The 16,707-nt window shown below is 43.0% G+C and overlaps 1 protein-coding gene across 2 annotated transcripts in view; it reads right to left on the bottom strand.

Moving 5' to 3' along the window:
- Positions 1 to 16,707, bottom strand: part of mertka (c-mer proto-oncogene tyrosine kinase a) — a 188,379-nt gene that overhangs the window by 147,402 nt on the left and 24,270 nt on the right. Inside the window, exons 2-3 of one of the 2 annotated variants that reach the window (XM_068027609.1) lie at positions 7,547 to 7,865; positions 6,767 to 6,867 (exon numbers count right to left, since the gene is read on the bottom strand). In XM_068027609.1, the coding sequence (XP_067883710.1) occupies positions 6,767 to 6,867; positions 7,547 to 7,865 (420 nt within the window). Of the gene's footprint in view, positions 1 to 6,766; positions 6,868 to 7,546; positions 7,869 to 16,707 lie in introns of both variants that reach the window. The other variant, XM_068027606.1, reaches the window with a different exon arrangement.

The following is a 16,707-nucleotide window of genomic DNA, read 5'->3' on the forward strand; positions in this document are numbered from 1 at the left end:
CACACGCCCCCTCCCGCCCCGCGATGACGTGCAGGGGGTGGGCTGTCTGTCTGCTGCAATGGTGTCAGCTGCCTGTGCACAGGTGCTGATGCCATTTTTAAAGGGCTTTGAGCCCTACCGTTCCATTTAAATATTTCAAGGTACATTGATATAAAAAGAATAAATTTATCTTGCCCCTCTCCCATCCCCCCCAATTACCACAGAATTAATTACTTGCCCTCTTCCCTCCCCCCACCAAAACAATTACCTTGTCCAGCTGACCTTCCCCCCCACAAAGCGCATAAACCTTACACTATAATCCTTCCCACCATCCCCTACACCAATAATATGACTCTGACCCCACTCCCCCCAACTTCCTGCACTGAGAAATTACCTGCTCCCCCCTCCCCACCAGAGTTCCGCCTTGGTTCCCTGGACGGAGATTTGAAGGCACGGGAGTGCCGGCCACCGGCATGAAGATCACACTGCGACAGACAGCGGCAGCTTAATGGTAATTAATTTGTTTATTTTAATAAATTTAAATATTTCAATTGGGCTTCCGTCGCCGAGTGGCGGGGGGAGCTACCATGAGGCATCTCCACTGCTGGCAATATCAGACCGGGCCTTCTCGGCATCGAGGTCTGCGGTGGGCCTCTCCCGGAGGCATTTTACGGCCCCCATCCCGCCACGACCCCCGACATCGGGGGGTCTGTAAAATTCAGCCCAAATTTTTTCTTTAGAGCTCAGTTACAAAAAAAAGGCAAAAAATTACTTTGGCCAAATACTTGCTAATTCTTGAAGAAAAATAAAAGATATGAAAAGATGTCAGTTTCCCCTTTTGGTCTGGCATCCCAAATGCGCATAGAGAGCATTCACTGGGATCTTCCTAGAACAGTTCCTTTCAGGTGACATTGAGGATTGCGGGGTTTGGCAGGCTTTCCAGGAGAAATGCGTCAACAAGGGTTTCTGGTCGGCCTTTCAGGAGGAATGCAGCATCAATTTCTCTTTTTCTTACACTCGCTTCTAACAGCTTCTCAAAGAGATGGAAAAGCTGGCATACTTTTCAAAGAGATGGAAAAGGCTGAGCTGGGGTTTTGCCCTTGGCACGTTGATTTTTAAACTCCTTTCAAAACACTGCCCACACTCCAACTGACTGTTCAAAGCAAAACAAAAACAATATCTCAAGAGTCAACCCTCCTGACCCCCATAAATCTTGATCTGTCACTTCTCTGTAAACATCTTTCCCATGTCAAAATGTCCCCGCTGGGTACTTATCTGAAGACAGGTGACTTCCAGGAGGGGTCATTTATAAACCAAGTCCAAAAACCCTTCCGTTGCTCTATTTTTTTTTTTAAGAACACCAAGTCCAATATCTATGGAATCCTTTTCAGTTTTAAAACCCAAGTCCTCAAAAAAAATTTAACACAAAATGGAAGCACTTTCATAACAGCATGATTAAGAAGTTTACAAATACAAAATTGGCTCTGTGGTTGATAGTGAGAAAGAAGACTGTAGACTGCAGGAAGTTATTAACGGACTAGTCAGGTGGGCAGAATGACAGGTGACAAATGGAATGCAATCGGATGTGAGGTGATGCATTTGGGGAGGTCAAGCAAGGCAAGAAAATACACAATAAATGAGAAGTGTAGAGGAACAGAGGTATCTTGGAGTGCACGTCTCCAGATCCCTGAAAGGTAGCAGAACAAGTAGATAAGACGGTTAAGAAGACAAATGGGGTACTTTCCTTTATTAGCTGAGGTATATAATACAAGAGCAGGGAGGTTACTTCACAACTGTATAAAACAATAGTTAGGCCACAGTTAGAGTACTGCATATATATCTGGTCACCACATTAGAGAAAGGATATGATTGCACTAAAAAGGATATTTAAGAGATTTACGAGGATGTTACCAGGACTTGAGAATTTTAGTTAAGAGGAAAGATTGGATAGGCTGGGGTTGTTTTCTTTGGAACAGAGGAGGCTGAGGGGAGATTTAATTGAGGTGTATAAAATTATGATGGACCTGGACAGAGGGGATAGGACGGACTTATTTCACTCAGCAGAGAGGTCAATAACCAGGGGGCATAGGTTTAATGTAATTGGTTGAAGTATTTGAGGGGAGTTGGAGAAATCTTTTCACCCAAAGGGTGGTGGGAGTCTCAAACTCACTGCCTGAAAGGGTGGTAGAGGCAGAGACCCTCATATAAAAGAACACTCAGATATGCACTTGAAGTGCTGTAATCTACACAGCTACAGACCAAGAGCAGGAAAGTGGAATTCGACCATACAGCATTTTTATTGACTGGCACAGACATGATGGGCTGAACGACCTCCTTCTGTGCCATAAATTTCTATGATTCTGCAAGAGGACAAAGGTTTACATTCAGAATTCTACATCTGAAGATCATCCAATTTCACCTAAACCACCTTTGGATGAGGAGGAAAAATTGCAGACGAGCAATGTTGAGTTGGAAATCAGAATACTCCCTTAAAAGAAAGGAGTTGAAAAATGCTGGGCAAATGACCTTCGCCATATACATCCTTGCAGCTGGCTCTAAAGCAATATCTCCAGTGATCCAGGAACAATCCCAACTTCCACTGCTGCCATGTTATGCTCATATGGGACGTTCCAGTTGGAAGCTGTGCGATACAAAGTAACAAAATGGCAGTTCCTTTGCAAAAGAACATTCTGCCCTTTGGTGGCATTTCAATCCAGTATCATGGAGGAGGAACTGATGAAAGAGCATGGAGCATGATAAGACTTCCTAGAACTCAAAACATACAGCTCCTCTGCTGACTGCACAATTAAATGTGCTTGAGCACTGTATTTTAGCATGGTATCTGCAACATGATTTTTAGTAAATAGTTGAGCTGCGATATAGATGGTATTTAGCCTCAAACTGTACATTTATAGAATCTCAGAAGTTTAAAGTATAGAGGCAGGCCACTCAGCCCATCATATCCTGTTCTTATCTAGAGTAAGGGAAAAATAATCCCACTGCCCTGTTCTCTCTTGCTATTCCTGTATTTTTTTCAGCTTTGAATTTTTAAATCAACTCTTCCTTTAAGAGATACAACAATCTATGGCCCTAACTATTCCCTGTGGCAAAGCATTCCACATTCCAACAATACTCTGTGTAAAAGAAATTCCCCAACCTCTCTCCTCAATCTTAGTGATAATTTTAAATTGAAAACCCATCCCCCTCATCAATGACTTCCCAACAAACAACAAACTTTCATCCCATCAAAACCCTTCATAATTTTAAAAGCCTTGACTAAATCTTCTTAGTCTTCTCCGCCCAAATGAAGATAATCCCTGTATCTCATATCTCCCCTGATAACTACTGTTTTTAAATTCATAGTGTCATTTCATCAATTGAAATGAGGAACTGAAGGAAATCAGTATTAGAACATTACAGCGCAGTACAGGCCCTTCGGCCCTCGATGTTGCGCCGACCTGTGAAACCATCTGACCTACACTATTCCATTTTCATCCATATGTCTATCCAATGACCACTTAAATGCCCTTAAAGTTGGAGAGTCTACTACTGTTGCAGGCAGGGCGTTCCATGCCCCTACTACTCTGAGTAAAGAAACTACCTCTAACATCTGTCCTATATCTATCACCCCTCAACTTAAAGCTATGTCCCCTCGTGTTTGCCATCACCATCCGAGGAAAAAGACTCTCACTATCCACCCTATCTAACCCTCTGATTATCTTATATGTCTCTATTAAGTCACCTCTCCTCCTCCTTCTCTCCAACGAAAACAACCTCAAGTCCCTCAGCCTTTCCTCGTAAGACCTTCCCTCCATACCAGGCAACATCCAAGTAAATCTCCTCTGCACCCTTTCCAAAGCTTCCACATCCTTCCTATAATGCGGTGACCAGAACTGCACGCAATACTCCAGGTGCGGTCTCACCAGAGTTTTGTACAGCTGCAGCATGACCTCGTGGCTCCGAAACTCGACCCCCCTACTAATAAAAGCTAACACACCATATGCCTTCTTCACAGCCCTATTAACCTGGGTAGCAACTTTCAGGGATTTATGTACCTGGACACCAAGATCTCTCTGTTTATCTACACTACCAAGAATCTTCCCATTAGCACAGTACTCTGCATTCCTGTTACTCCTTCCAAAGTGAATCACCTCACACTTTTCCGCATTAAACTCCATTTGCCATCTCTCAGCCCAGCTCTGCAGCCTATCTATGTCCCTCTGCACCCTACAACATCCTTCGCCACTATCCACAACTCCACCGACCTTCGTGTCAGCCGCAAATATACTAACCCACCCTTCTACACCCTCTTCCAGGTCATTTATAAAAATGACAAACAGCAGTGGCCCCAAAACAGATCCTTGCGGTACACCACTAGTAACTAAACTCCAGGATGAACATTTGCCATCAACCACCACCCTCTGTCTTCTTTCAGCTAGCCAATTTCTGATCCAAAGCTCTAAATCACCTTCAACCCCATACTTCCGTATTTTCTGCAATAGCCTACCATGGGGAACCTTATCAAACGCCTTACTGAAATCCATATACACCACATCCACTGCTTTACCCTCATCCACCTGTTTGGTCACCTTCTCAAAAAACTCAATAAGGTTTGTGAGGCACGACCGACCCTTCGCAAAACCGTGCTGACTATCTCTAATGAACTTATTCTTTTCAAGATGATTATAAATCCTATCTCTTATAACCTTTTCCGACATTTTACCCACAACCGAAGTAAGGCTCACAGGTCTATAATTACCAGGGCTGTCTCTACTCCCCTTCTTGAACAAGGGGACAACATTTGCTATCCTCCAGTCTTCCGGCACTATTCCTGTCGACAATGACGACATAAAGATCAAGGACAAAGGCTCTGCAATCTCCTCCCTGGCTTCCCAGAGAATCCTAGGATAAATCCCATCTGGCCCAGGGGACTTATCTATTTTCACACTTTCCAAAATTGCTAACACCTCCTCCTTGTGAACCTCAATCCCATCTAGCCTAGTAGTCTGAATCTCAGTATTCTCCTCGACAACATTTTCTTTCTCTACTGTAAATACTGACGATACTATTAGTAGAAAAATGATGTTGGGGAAATTGATGGGATTGAAGGCCGATAAATCCCCAAGGCCTGATGGTATGCATCCCAGAGTAGTTAAGGAAGTGGCCCTAGAAATACTGAATACATTGGTGTTCATCTTCCAAGATTCTATAGACTCTGGAACAGTTCCTACAGATTGGAGGGTAGCTAATGTAACCCCACTATTTAAAAAGGGAGGTAGAGAGAAAGCAGGGAATTATAAACCAGTCAGCCGGACGTCGGTAGTGGGGAAAATTATAGAGTCCATTATCAAAGATTTTTTAGCAGAGCACTTGGAGAACAGTGGTAGCGTCAGACAGAGTCAGCATGGATTTACGAAAGGGAAGTCATGCTTGACAAATCTACTAGAATTCTTCGAGGATGTAACTAGTGGGGTTGATGAGGGGGAGCCAGTGGATGTGGTTTATTTGGACTTTCAGAAGGCTTCTGACAAAGTTCCGCATAAGAGATTATGGTGTAAAATTAAAGCGCATGGGATTGGGGGTAGTGTATTGCGATGGATAGAAAATTGGTTGGCGGACAGGAAACAAAGAGTAGGGATAAATGGGTCTTTTTCCGAATGGCAGGCAGTGACTTGTGGAGTACCGCAAGGATTGGTGTTAGGACCCCAGCTATTCACAATATATATGAATAATTTAGATGAGGGAACTAAATGTAATATCTCCAAATTTGCAGAGGACACAAAACTAGGTGGGAGGGTGAGTTGTGAGGAGGATGCAGAGAGGCTTCAGGGTGATTTGGACAAGTTTGAGTGAGTGGACAAATGCATGGCAGATGCATTAGAATGTGGATAAATGTGAGGTTATCCACTTTGGTAGCAAAAACAGGAAGGCAGATTATTATCTATATGGCTATAAACTGAGAGAGGGGAATATGCAATGAGACTGGGTGTTTTCGTACACCAGTTGCTGAAGGTAAGCATGCAGGTGCAACAGGCAGTAAAAAAGGCAAATGGTATGTTGGCCTTCATAGTGAGAGGATTCGAGTACAGAAGCAGGGATGTCTTGCTGCAATTATACAGGGCCTTGGTGAGGCCACACCTGGAATATTGTGTGCAGTTTTGGTCTCCTTATCTAAGGAAGGATGTTCTTGCTATAGAGGGAGTGCTGCGAAGGTTTAACCAGACTGATTCCTGGGATGGCGGGTCTGATGTATGAGGAGACACTGAGTCGGTTAGGATTATATTCGCTGGAGTTCAGAAGAGTGAGGGGGGATCTCATAGAAACCTATAAAATTCTAACTGGACTTGACAGGGTAGATGCAGGAGAATGTTCCCGATGGTGGGGGAGTCCAGAACCCTAGGTCACTGTCTAAGGATACGGGGTAAACCTTTCAGGATAGAGATGAGAAATTTCTTCACCCAGAGAGTGGTGAGCCTGTGGAATTCGCTACCACAGAAAGCAGTTGAGGCCAAAACATTGTATGTTTTCAAGAAGGAGTTAGATATAGCTCTTGGGTTTAAAGGGATCAAGAGGCATGGGGTGAAAGCCAAAACAGGTTACGGAGTTGAATGATCAGCCATGGTCATAATGAATGGCGGAGCAGGCTCGAAGGGCCAAATGGCCTACTCCTGCTCCTGTTTTCAATATTTCTATGACTAAATTTCCCATTCTTTTCTCATTTGGTCAGAAGATTACATCAAGTCCCTGGCCGAGCATGCAAGATGATGTGTCGTAGTGAAAGACATACCTTCTATCTGAAGAATGATCTTCTCTGATTCGACGGGCACATTAGAGATTAGTATCCTGCAGTTGTAGGCACCTGCGTCAGAATGCAGTACGCTGGAGATGCTGTAGATAAAAAAAATGTATCTGTCGCTGTCAAGATACACAGGATTTGGTTTTTACAGAAACATTTCTGTTCCTGTTCCTGCACCCACCCAGCACCCCCATCCACCACAGGAATTTCAATAAACATTTTGCACTGGAAGTTATATAAATTGGGAGTCTTATTTAAATGCCAATTAGCACAAGTAATATTCTTTCTCACTGTGCATTGCCATGTGGAGCAATGCACCTTTAACATTGCATTTTTCCCCACAAAGTTGGAAGTATCAACATATTCTGCAACATCAACACTACTTGAAAGTAAAACAACCACATTTGTTATTTAATCTTCCTAACTAGGGCTTGTCCTTGACCTGCTTGCTAAGAAGTTGCTCCTCTCCCCACCCCTTCTCCACTGTCCCCTTCCTTGATTCCAGGCTTGCTGTAATGCAGCACCTGGCTTCAGCCTAACATGGCCTCAGGAGCTGGAGTTTGAAGGGGAGGGAATCTCAAGACACAAACCTACTCTGGCACATGCCAAGAGAGCCAAAATGGACTACAATACAAGCTGCATTGCTGAAGTATTCACTTTTTAAAAAAAAGAAAGGCAGAATGATATAAAACATTCTGAAGGAGAGGCCCAATACAAAGGCATCACAAATACTGTTTGCTAAAATGAAAAACATTAAAAACAGTGCTCTACCTGCAGCTGCTGAGGATTGTGGATCTGCTTTCGCTGACACCAAAAGCAATCCCTTTGTAGAAACAACGGTGGCCATCAATTAGTTCTTTACCGTCCTTCAGCCACTGAATAGGCAGATCCTGGTGAAAGCCGGGTACATCAATGGAACAGTTGAAGCTTATCGGGTTGCCTTGAGATATTATGATGTTTGCTGCTCCAGGCTTGAATCTGATCTGTTTGTGAACTGTTGGTGTAAACAGAATGTCGCTGCTGCTTTTGCTAGTAACTTGCGGTTCTCCTGCTGGTGTTGCTGCATTCTCTGGTAGCAGATGAGAAACGTCTGCTGGGCAACATATGATATTCTTCAATTATTATTTCAATATATCTTGTTTCATTATGGCTCTGACAGACACCAACTAAACTGTGCAAATTATGTTAGTTAAAGCTGACATCTGACACATGTCACTCTGCTATTTAAGATAGGTGACAGAGAGAAACCAGGGAATTATAAACCAGTTAGCCCAATTCCTGTTTTCTGGAAATTATTTGAGTTTATAATTATGGTCATAGTGACTGAACACCTTGAAAATTTTCAACTGCTGAGAGAGCGCGAGCGTGGATTTGTAGAAGGTCGGTCATGCCTGACAACACTGATTACATTTTTTGAAGAGGTAACTAAATTGATGGACAGGGGAATGCCGATGGATGTTATTTATAAGGATTTCCAGAAGGTATTTGACAAAGTAATTCATTAGAAATGGTTAGCTAAAGTTGTAGCTAATGGAATTGAAGACAAAATATTGACCTGGTAAGGAAAATGGCTGAGTGGCAGGAGGCTGAAAGTAGCGATATTGGGCAGGTATTCTAATTGGCAGGATGTGACAATTGGTGTTGCATTGTAGTTTCCGGTGTAACTCTCTAATGGGTCTGTAGTTCCTGGGTGTGACTCTCTGATGGGTCTGTCATTCCCAGGTGGGACTCTTTCATGTAAAAGCAAAATAGTGCAGATGCTGGAAATCTGAAATAAAAACAAGAAATGTTGGAAATACTCAGCAGGTCTGGCAGCATTTGTGGAGAGAGAAGCAGAGTTAACGTTTCAGGTCAGTGACCCTTCTTCAGAACTGGCAAATATTAGAAATATAAAAGACTTTAAGCAAGTAAAGCGGGGGTGGGGCAAGAGATAACAAAAGAGGTGTTGATAGGGCAAGGTCACAGAGAATAACTGATCAGAAGGTCATGGAACAAAGGCAAACGGTATGTTAAAGGTGTGCTGAAAGACAAAGCGTTAATACAGAGAGGGTGTGAATTGACTGTAAAGCACAAAGCACTCCAAGCACAAACATTAATGGGTCTGTAATTCCCATTGGGGCATTAACGATGTGCTCGAAAGCCACATATCCAAGCTTGCCGATGACACAAAGATAGATGGCATTGTCAGCAGTGTAGGTGGAAGCAAAAAAATTACAGCGATGTCAATGGATTAAGTGAATGGACAAAACTGTGGCAAATGGATTTCAATGTAGGCAAATGTGAGGTCATCCACTTGGGACAGATAAAAGGATAGTACAGAGAACTTTCTCAGTGGTGAAAAGCTAGAAATAGTGGAGGTCTAAAGAGACTTGGGGGTCCAGGTACATAGATCAAGAAATTCTAATGAACACGTACAGAAAATAATCAAAAAGGCTATTGGATTGCTGACCTTGATAGCTGAAGGAAAAGAATACAAGGGCTCGAAGTTATGCTACAGCCATATGAAGGCTCGGTTAGACTATAATTGCAGTATTGTCAACAGTTCTGTGCACCACACCTTAGGAAAGATATATTAACCTTGGAGAAAGTGCAGCGTAGATTTAACAGAATGATATGCAGACACCAAGAGTTAAATTATAAGGAGGTTTTTACACAAACTAGGACTGTATTCCTTGGAATGCAGAAGGTTATGGAGTGATCTGATCAAAGTTTTCAAGATATTGAGAAGATAGGGTAGTTAGAAAGAAACCATTTCTTCTGGATTAGGGGGCATGGTCTACAAAATTAGAACTAGGCTTTACAGGAGTGAAATTAGGAAACACTTCCATTTGCAAAGGGCTGTAGATGTTTGGAACTCTCTTCTACTGTTGATAATTGATGCTAGATCAATTGTTAATTTTAAAACAGAAATTGATAAGATTTTTGTTATCAAAAGGTTATTAAGGGGATGTGAGGCAAAAGGTTACAATCAGCCATGATTTCACTGAATGATGGAACAGTCTCGAGTGGCTAAATGGCCTACTCCTTTACCTGTGTTCCTATTTTCCAACAAGTTGGCAAGAAATTAGATGCAAGTGGACATACATACAAGATTAAATGCAGGAGATTTAGGACAGGAGAAACTACTTTACATAGAGCATGGTAAGGCTGTGACATTCAATTCCAGGGCTCGTGGCTAAGACAGAAACTACATCAACATTCAAAATTAGTTTGGGGAAAAAAGATGAAATTATCTGTCAACAGGGTGGGTAAATGTAATTGGGACTAATGGCTCACATGGAGGGTCAATGCAAATGTCGACTGATTGATCCAAATGACCTGTTTCTGTGTTCCTATGTTTTCACATAGGATACCCTCCATTGTGTTGTGTGGCACTAGCACCGTGCTAAATGAGATAGATTTCGAACAGATCTAGCAATGCAAAACTGGGCATCCATGAGGCGCTGTGGGCCATCAGCAACAGCAGAATTCTACTCAAACACAATCTGTCACCTCATGGCCTGGCATATCCCCCACTCTACCATTACCATCAAGCCGGCAGACCAACCCTGGTTCAATGAAGAGTGCAGGAGGGCATGCCAGAAGCAGCACCAGGCATACCTCAAAATGAGGCATCAACCTGGTGAAAATACAACTCAGGACTACTTGTGTGCCAAACAGCGTGAGGAGCATGCGATCGACAGAGCTAAGTGATCCCATAAACAACGGATCAGATCTAAGCTCTGGTTAGAGGCTATGAGTCCTGCAGTGAGTAATTCACCTCCTGACTCCCCAAAGCCGGTCCAACATCTAGAAGACACAAGTCAGGAGTGTGATGGAGTACTCTCCACTTGCCTGGATGGGTGCAGCTCCAACAACACTCAAGAAGCTCGACAGCATCCAGGACAAAGCAGCCCGCTTGATTGTTTGCGGATGGGATGCCATTCACTCCCTCCACCACTGATGCACAGTGGCAGCAGTGTGTACCATCTACAAGATGCACTGCAGCAACTCACCAAGGCTCCTTCAACAGCACATCCCAAACCCGCGACCTCTACCACCTAGAAGGACAAGGGTAGCAGATGTATGGGAACACTACCACCTGCAACTTCCCCTCCAAGCCACATACCATCCTCACTTGGATGGTATATCGCCGTTCCTTCACTGTCGCTGGGTCAAAATCCTGGAACTCTCTTCCCACAGCACTCTAGGTGTACCTACCCCATATGGACTGCAGTGGTTCGAGAAGGCAGCTCACCACCACCTTCTCAAGGGCAATTACGGACGGGCAATAAATTCTGGCCTAGCCAGCGATGCCCACATCCCAGGAATGAATAAAAGAAATGTATCGCCTGCTGCTTGACCAACAAGGACCACTCCACATTATAGGCATATCAATAGTAGATGGATAGTAAGAGATGAGGTGGGGCTAATTCAGGACCAAAAAGAAGACCCATGGAAGTACAGGGCAAGGGTGAGTACTCTTCATCTGTCTTTACAAGTGTTATGACCGAAGCAGGAGTAATGCACAGTCAATTCAGTCCCAATACTCCACAGGTCGCAGCATATTGTTAAAGTTTTCCCACCTACTGGAAATTAGCCAAATTAAACACTTCAGTAACCCCCAGAATAAAACAGACCAAACCAGGTATCTTTAAACAACAACAAATTAACTATTTATTAATAAACTAAATCTTAAACACTATTGAGATAAATTTATGTCTAAAACCTAGCAACTACAGGCCAGCCAGAGATTATTACGTTTGAGGTTCTGCTTTTTAATTTAGCCCCGAGCTGATCATACTCCCTATGAAAAACCTTTTTCCTAGTTCTAACCATGTCATTGGTACCCACCTGGACCAGAACAATTGGATCCTGTACCCCACAACCCCCACCCCACCCCGCCACTACAAGTTCCTCTCCAGCCCTGAGCAGATGTCCCGAACCCTGGCACCAGGCAGGCAACAGAGTCTTCTGGACTCCCACTCTTGGACGCAGAGAACTGTGTCTATCCCCTTGACTATCCTAATGCCTACTACCATTACATTCCTATTTACTCCCTCCCCCCGGCCCGGCTTAAATGGCTTCCTGTACGATGGTGCTATGGTGAGTTTGCTCATCCACACTGCAGCTCTCACTCTCATCCATACAAGCTAAAAGAACCTCAAACCTGTGGGACAATTGCAAGGGCTGAGGCTCCTCCACTGCTGCCTTCTCGATCCCCATACCTGCCTCACTCGCATTCACACCTGTGCTTTGTTGTCCAGCCCTCATCAGTCGAATAATTGCGAAAAAAAAGTGTAACACCCAGATAGCGCATTTGGAATCCACACCATGTTTTACACCATGCCTTATGGAGCATTTTTGCAATTTATCCTTTTCTGTTTATCAGCGTTCAAGAGCTCAGACAGACACATATTATATAGGTGTATAAATATGTCAGTTGAACAGCACCGGCATTAGCTAGTAAACAGACTACACATTCAGCACCAAAATTCCAAATCCTGCAGAGAGACTGACAAAGGCACAGAACGGTATAATAACATTCTCCGATCCAGGACCTATTTGGAAGCATGTGACTTGCCATTCGACTAGTCAGCAGTTTTGCGAACAATTGTACATGACTGATCAGGCAAGAACATTCTGTAGAGTGATAGTTATACACAGTGAACCCTCTACTCTGGTACAAAAAGATATTTGCCTCATCAGACGTAAAATAGCTCTGTTTTTGTTCAATTTTCTCAACATATGATAAGTAAGTTGCCAAACATGTGCAAATTTCTGAAGTTCCTGCCAAAGATAGAAAGCTTGCTGGTTTGGAGTGTGGGGATAAAAGACCAGTTTCATCCCTCCCCAGCACAGTCAAATTCCTATTTCAGTCACGTTATTGGTGTGGGGTAAGGTGGGTGGGGAAGTTGGTGGAAATAAAAGCACCTAAGAAAAGGCCTGTCAGCTTCCCATTTAAAAGAGAGAGGAATGTTCAGAGGAAGCTCATTCCCGAGCATCTCTTGGCGGATGTTTCAGAGTGCCTGCCAGTAAAGGCCTGGCAACATCCCATCTGCCTGACCAACAGTTAGCCCAAAGAGATCAAGAGGAGTTGGGAAGAAAATACAATTTTATACCAAAGAAAAAACTATAAACAAAGTTTAAAAAAAATGCACACACAGTATTTTACACTGGAAAATTGTATGTAATTATGCCAAATTGTTCAGTCCACATGCCTGAAAAGGGTACTTTTTTCCCCATTTGTTTGTGGATACTGCCAAGATAATTGCCATTCATTGTGTGATCCTAACCTCCCTAAGCCTGTCCCTTGGACCAGCTCCCTCAACTTCTCAGATTCCCCTGGATTTACCCATCACCCTCACCTAGCTCCCTGGACTCGACTGCTCTTGCTCCTTGGGTTTCAATCCCATTAACATCTTTGACGCAAACTTTCCTCACGAGTTGGTGACACCTTACCCCTTTTTAAAGCCTCACTGTCCAACTATACTTTCCACTGTCTGCCCAACATAAACCATCATGTGGCAGTGCAGCGTTTTTCCACTCTGCTGGTACCTTTGCCTCCTTGGAGCACCTTATCTTGTTCCACCTTTAGAATTGTCATTCCACACCTCCACCATTCTCCCCCTCATCCCTAGCTCCACCCAGAGCTGTTCATCAAGTTTCTTCCCTCAGCCTCTGCAATAAGTGCCTCCTCATCCTCAGTGATTTCAATCTCCATCTCAACATACCTTTCCTCTTTTTCCTATCTGGTCTTCCCCTAAATGTTGCCTCCAAATAAACTCTCCCATCTGTATTCATAGACACCCCCTCGACTTTGCCATCGCCATGGCCTCTGCACTCCAATAGTTTGATCAAACAAAGCAATTTCTAACCACTGCCTTGTATCCCTCCCTCCTTTCCCCAGATAAAACTCTCCCCAAGCTACTTTCAATTCGACTTTCAAACTCCTAGGTAACAAATGGCCTTCCGTTCATCATGATATTTCTGCAGCCATCAATCTGCTCAACCACTTCTTCTCTTCCACCTTCGATGTCACTTCAAGCACTATTGACCCTCATTTCCCTCTGCCAAAACTGATCAGTACTCCAGGATCACTTTGGAGAGCAAAGATAGTCCCCAGCTTCTTTTCAATTCCTTAGACTCTTCTCTCCTTCATCCTTCACGCTTACCTCCAACAGAAGCTGATGGTACTCCTTTATCACTAAGAATGAGACCATCCTTGGCTGCTCCCCCGCCTCATTCTCTATTTTCTCTCTTATCTTCCCTCATGTCCTCCCTGAGCTTATCTTGTTCATGAAACCCAATTCCTGCGAGCTTCACCCCATTCCCACAAAACTTCTGGACACCCAATTTCCCTTCCTTGCCCCCATGTTAGCTGATACTTTAAATGATTTACCCTCCTCATGTACTGTCCACCCACCCTTTGAAAACCACGGTCATCACTGCTGCCCTCAAGGAAACCTGCCCTCAAACCTTCTGTCCTTCCAAAACACTCCATTTCCAAGTTATCTTTCCTCTCAAAAAAACTTGAATGTGTTGTTGCCTCCCAAATCTCTGCTCATCTGCCAGACAACTCTATATCTGAATCTCTTTGATAAAGTGTATGACCCTGTCACAGCATAAAGACAGTTCTAATCAAAGTCACAAACAAGGTGCTCTGTGACTGTGATGTCCCATTCCTCATCAGCCTATCACCTTTAGCAGGGTCGATCACACATCATTCTCCAATGCCTCTGCTCTGTTGCTAAGCTGGTCTGCTTTCGCTCTTACCTAACCAATAGTAGCCAGCACATCTCATACAATCAATTCTCTTCCTGCCCGCGGACAGTTAATTCTAGAGCTCAAAGATCTATCCTTGACCCTTCCGTTGCCTCATCTACAGCTCATATTTCAGCCAAAACTTCTATCCATGCCTTTGTCACCTCCAGACTCAACTAATCCAATGCACTCCTGACCAGCCTCCAATATTCCACCCTCCATACTATAAACTAAGCTGTCCCTGTCCTATCCTACACCAAATCCTGCTCACCCATCACCCCAGTTTTCGCTGGCCAAACATACATTGCCAAACAGCTCAAATTTAAAGTTCTCATCGTAGTATTGTTACGACCGCTCAGGACAAAGCCCCCAATCAAAATATATGATTCTGATTACGGTGGGAGCAATGCACTGTCAATTCAGTCCCCTCACTCCAGAGGTCGCATCATATTTCTTTAAGCTTTCCAAATCAAAGAAAGCAGCAGCCGAATTGAAACAATCTCGTCACCCCCGAATGAGGCGAACCAAACGAGATATCTTTCGATATCAACAAATTAAATGTTTATTAAAAAAACTAAAATCTTAAACACCAAGATAAAATATCTAAAATCCTTATAACTTATTAAAAAAAACTAACTCCCACATTCACATACATATACGCAAACTAACAGTAGTGTGGTTTTTAATTAGCTGCTCAAAAAAATAGACAAACAATAAAGTCTTTGCAGATTACGCTTCCTGACGAATGGTCTTCTAATGCAACACAAAGTTCACTTGCAGTCTTCCAAGGTCCGATGAATCCAAAGATCCTTCCAGAGATAGGAATTCAACAGTTTAGTTCAGCAGTTGTAGCATTAAACTCTTCATTTTTCCAGTGATGAACACAACAGATCAATAATTTGTTATTTCTTTAAGAAATTAATTTGGCTTGAAGCTTTTTAGAAGTTTGAGAGAGAAATTACCAGGGTCTAAATTGACTTACAGCTCTCCTATTTCCTTCACGTGCTGGATCAGCCTATCAACTGTGTGTCTCTGCTAGCCAGTTTCAACGTCAATATGAAGCCCTGTTCTCCCTCTTTGTATGGTTGTTGCCTGGCAACCAGAATGCATTTACGCTCACTGACTCTGGAGCTTGCTGCCTTAAAGTAGTACTGATCTTTTACAGCCACAATATTTCCCGAGGAGAAAAGAAAACACAGGATCATGACAGTATTTAAACACCTTCATGATCTCGTCTCATCATATCTGCAATATTCTCTCGCCACAAACACTAACCCCCCCTCCCCCCAAAACCTCTCCATTCCTTCAACTCTGGCCTCTTGTGCACCCCTACTCCCTCCCCCCACCATTGGCACTCATTCCTTCAGTTATCTTGGCCCTATACTCTAGAATCCCCATTCTATAGTTTTTTTGTCCCACCAACTCCCATTGTTAAAGATCCTTCTTAAAAATTAACTCTTTCATCAATGGACCCTCCTACTATTGTTACGACCAACTGCTCCAGTCAGAGCCCCCAATCAAAATATATGATTCTGATTGTGGTGGGAGAAACACACTGTTAATTAAATCCTGTTGCTCCACAGATCGCCTAACATATCATTTTAAACTTTCCAAATTAAAGACCCAGCCAAATTGTATTATTAACCCCCGAATGAGGCTAACCAAACCAGGTGTCTTTAAATCAACAAATTAACTGTTTAATTAGAAAATCTAAATTCTTAACACTATGAAGATATAAACAACATTTAAAATTGAAAAAATTAGAGTCCTGGCAAATTTGCAGTCCAATGTTCCTTGAAGTCCTCACAGCCATCCGATGGGGAAAAAGGTTCTTCCACAGTAGAACAATCCATAGTCTAACTCCAGCAGTAAATGATACTTTCCTTCGTTCAGCGAATTTCAACAATTAACAACTTGCAAACACTTTTTAAATGAATCAATTTGACTTTCGAGTTTTTGAGGGGTAAAAGATTGTCACAGTCTAATTTCCCTTCCTTCAGTTTAAATTATCAGAGATCTCCATTTGAGCTTGACTTTTTTTTAGAATTTTGAGATATAATGATAATTAAACAGACTAAATCTATCTTCCTTCAGTTTAAATGGTTGAGAGCTTTTTCAGGTGCTAAACAACACAGCTGTCTGTGTGTGTGTCCTGTTAGAGCAAACTGTCTTCAAGTAAAAAGCCAGTT

Source organism: Heterodontus francisci, chromosome 3, assembly GCF_036365525.1.
Source record: "Heterodontus francisci isolate sHetFra1 chromosome 3, sHetFra1.hap1, whole genome shotgun sequence".
Classification (NCBI taxonomy): Eukaryota; Metazoa; Chordata; class Chondrichthyes; order Heterodontiformes; family Heterodontidae; genus Heterodontus; species Heterodontus francisci.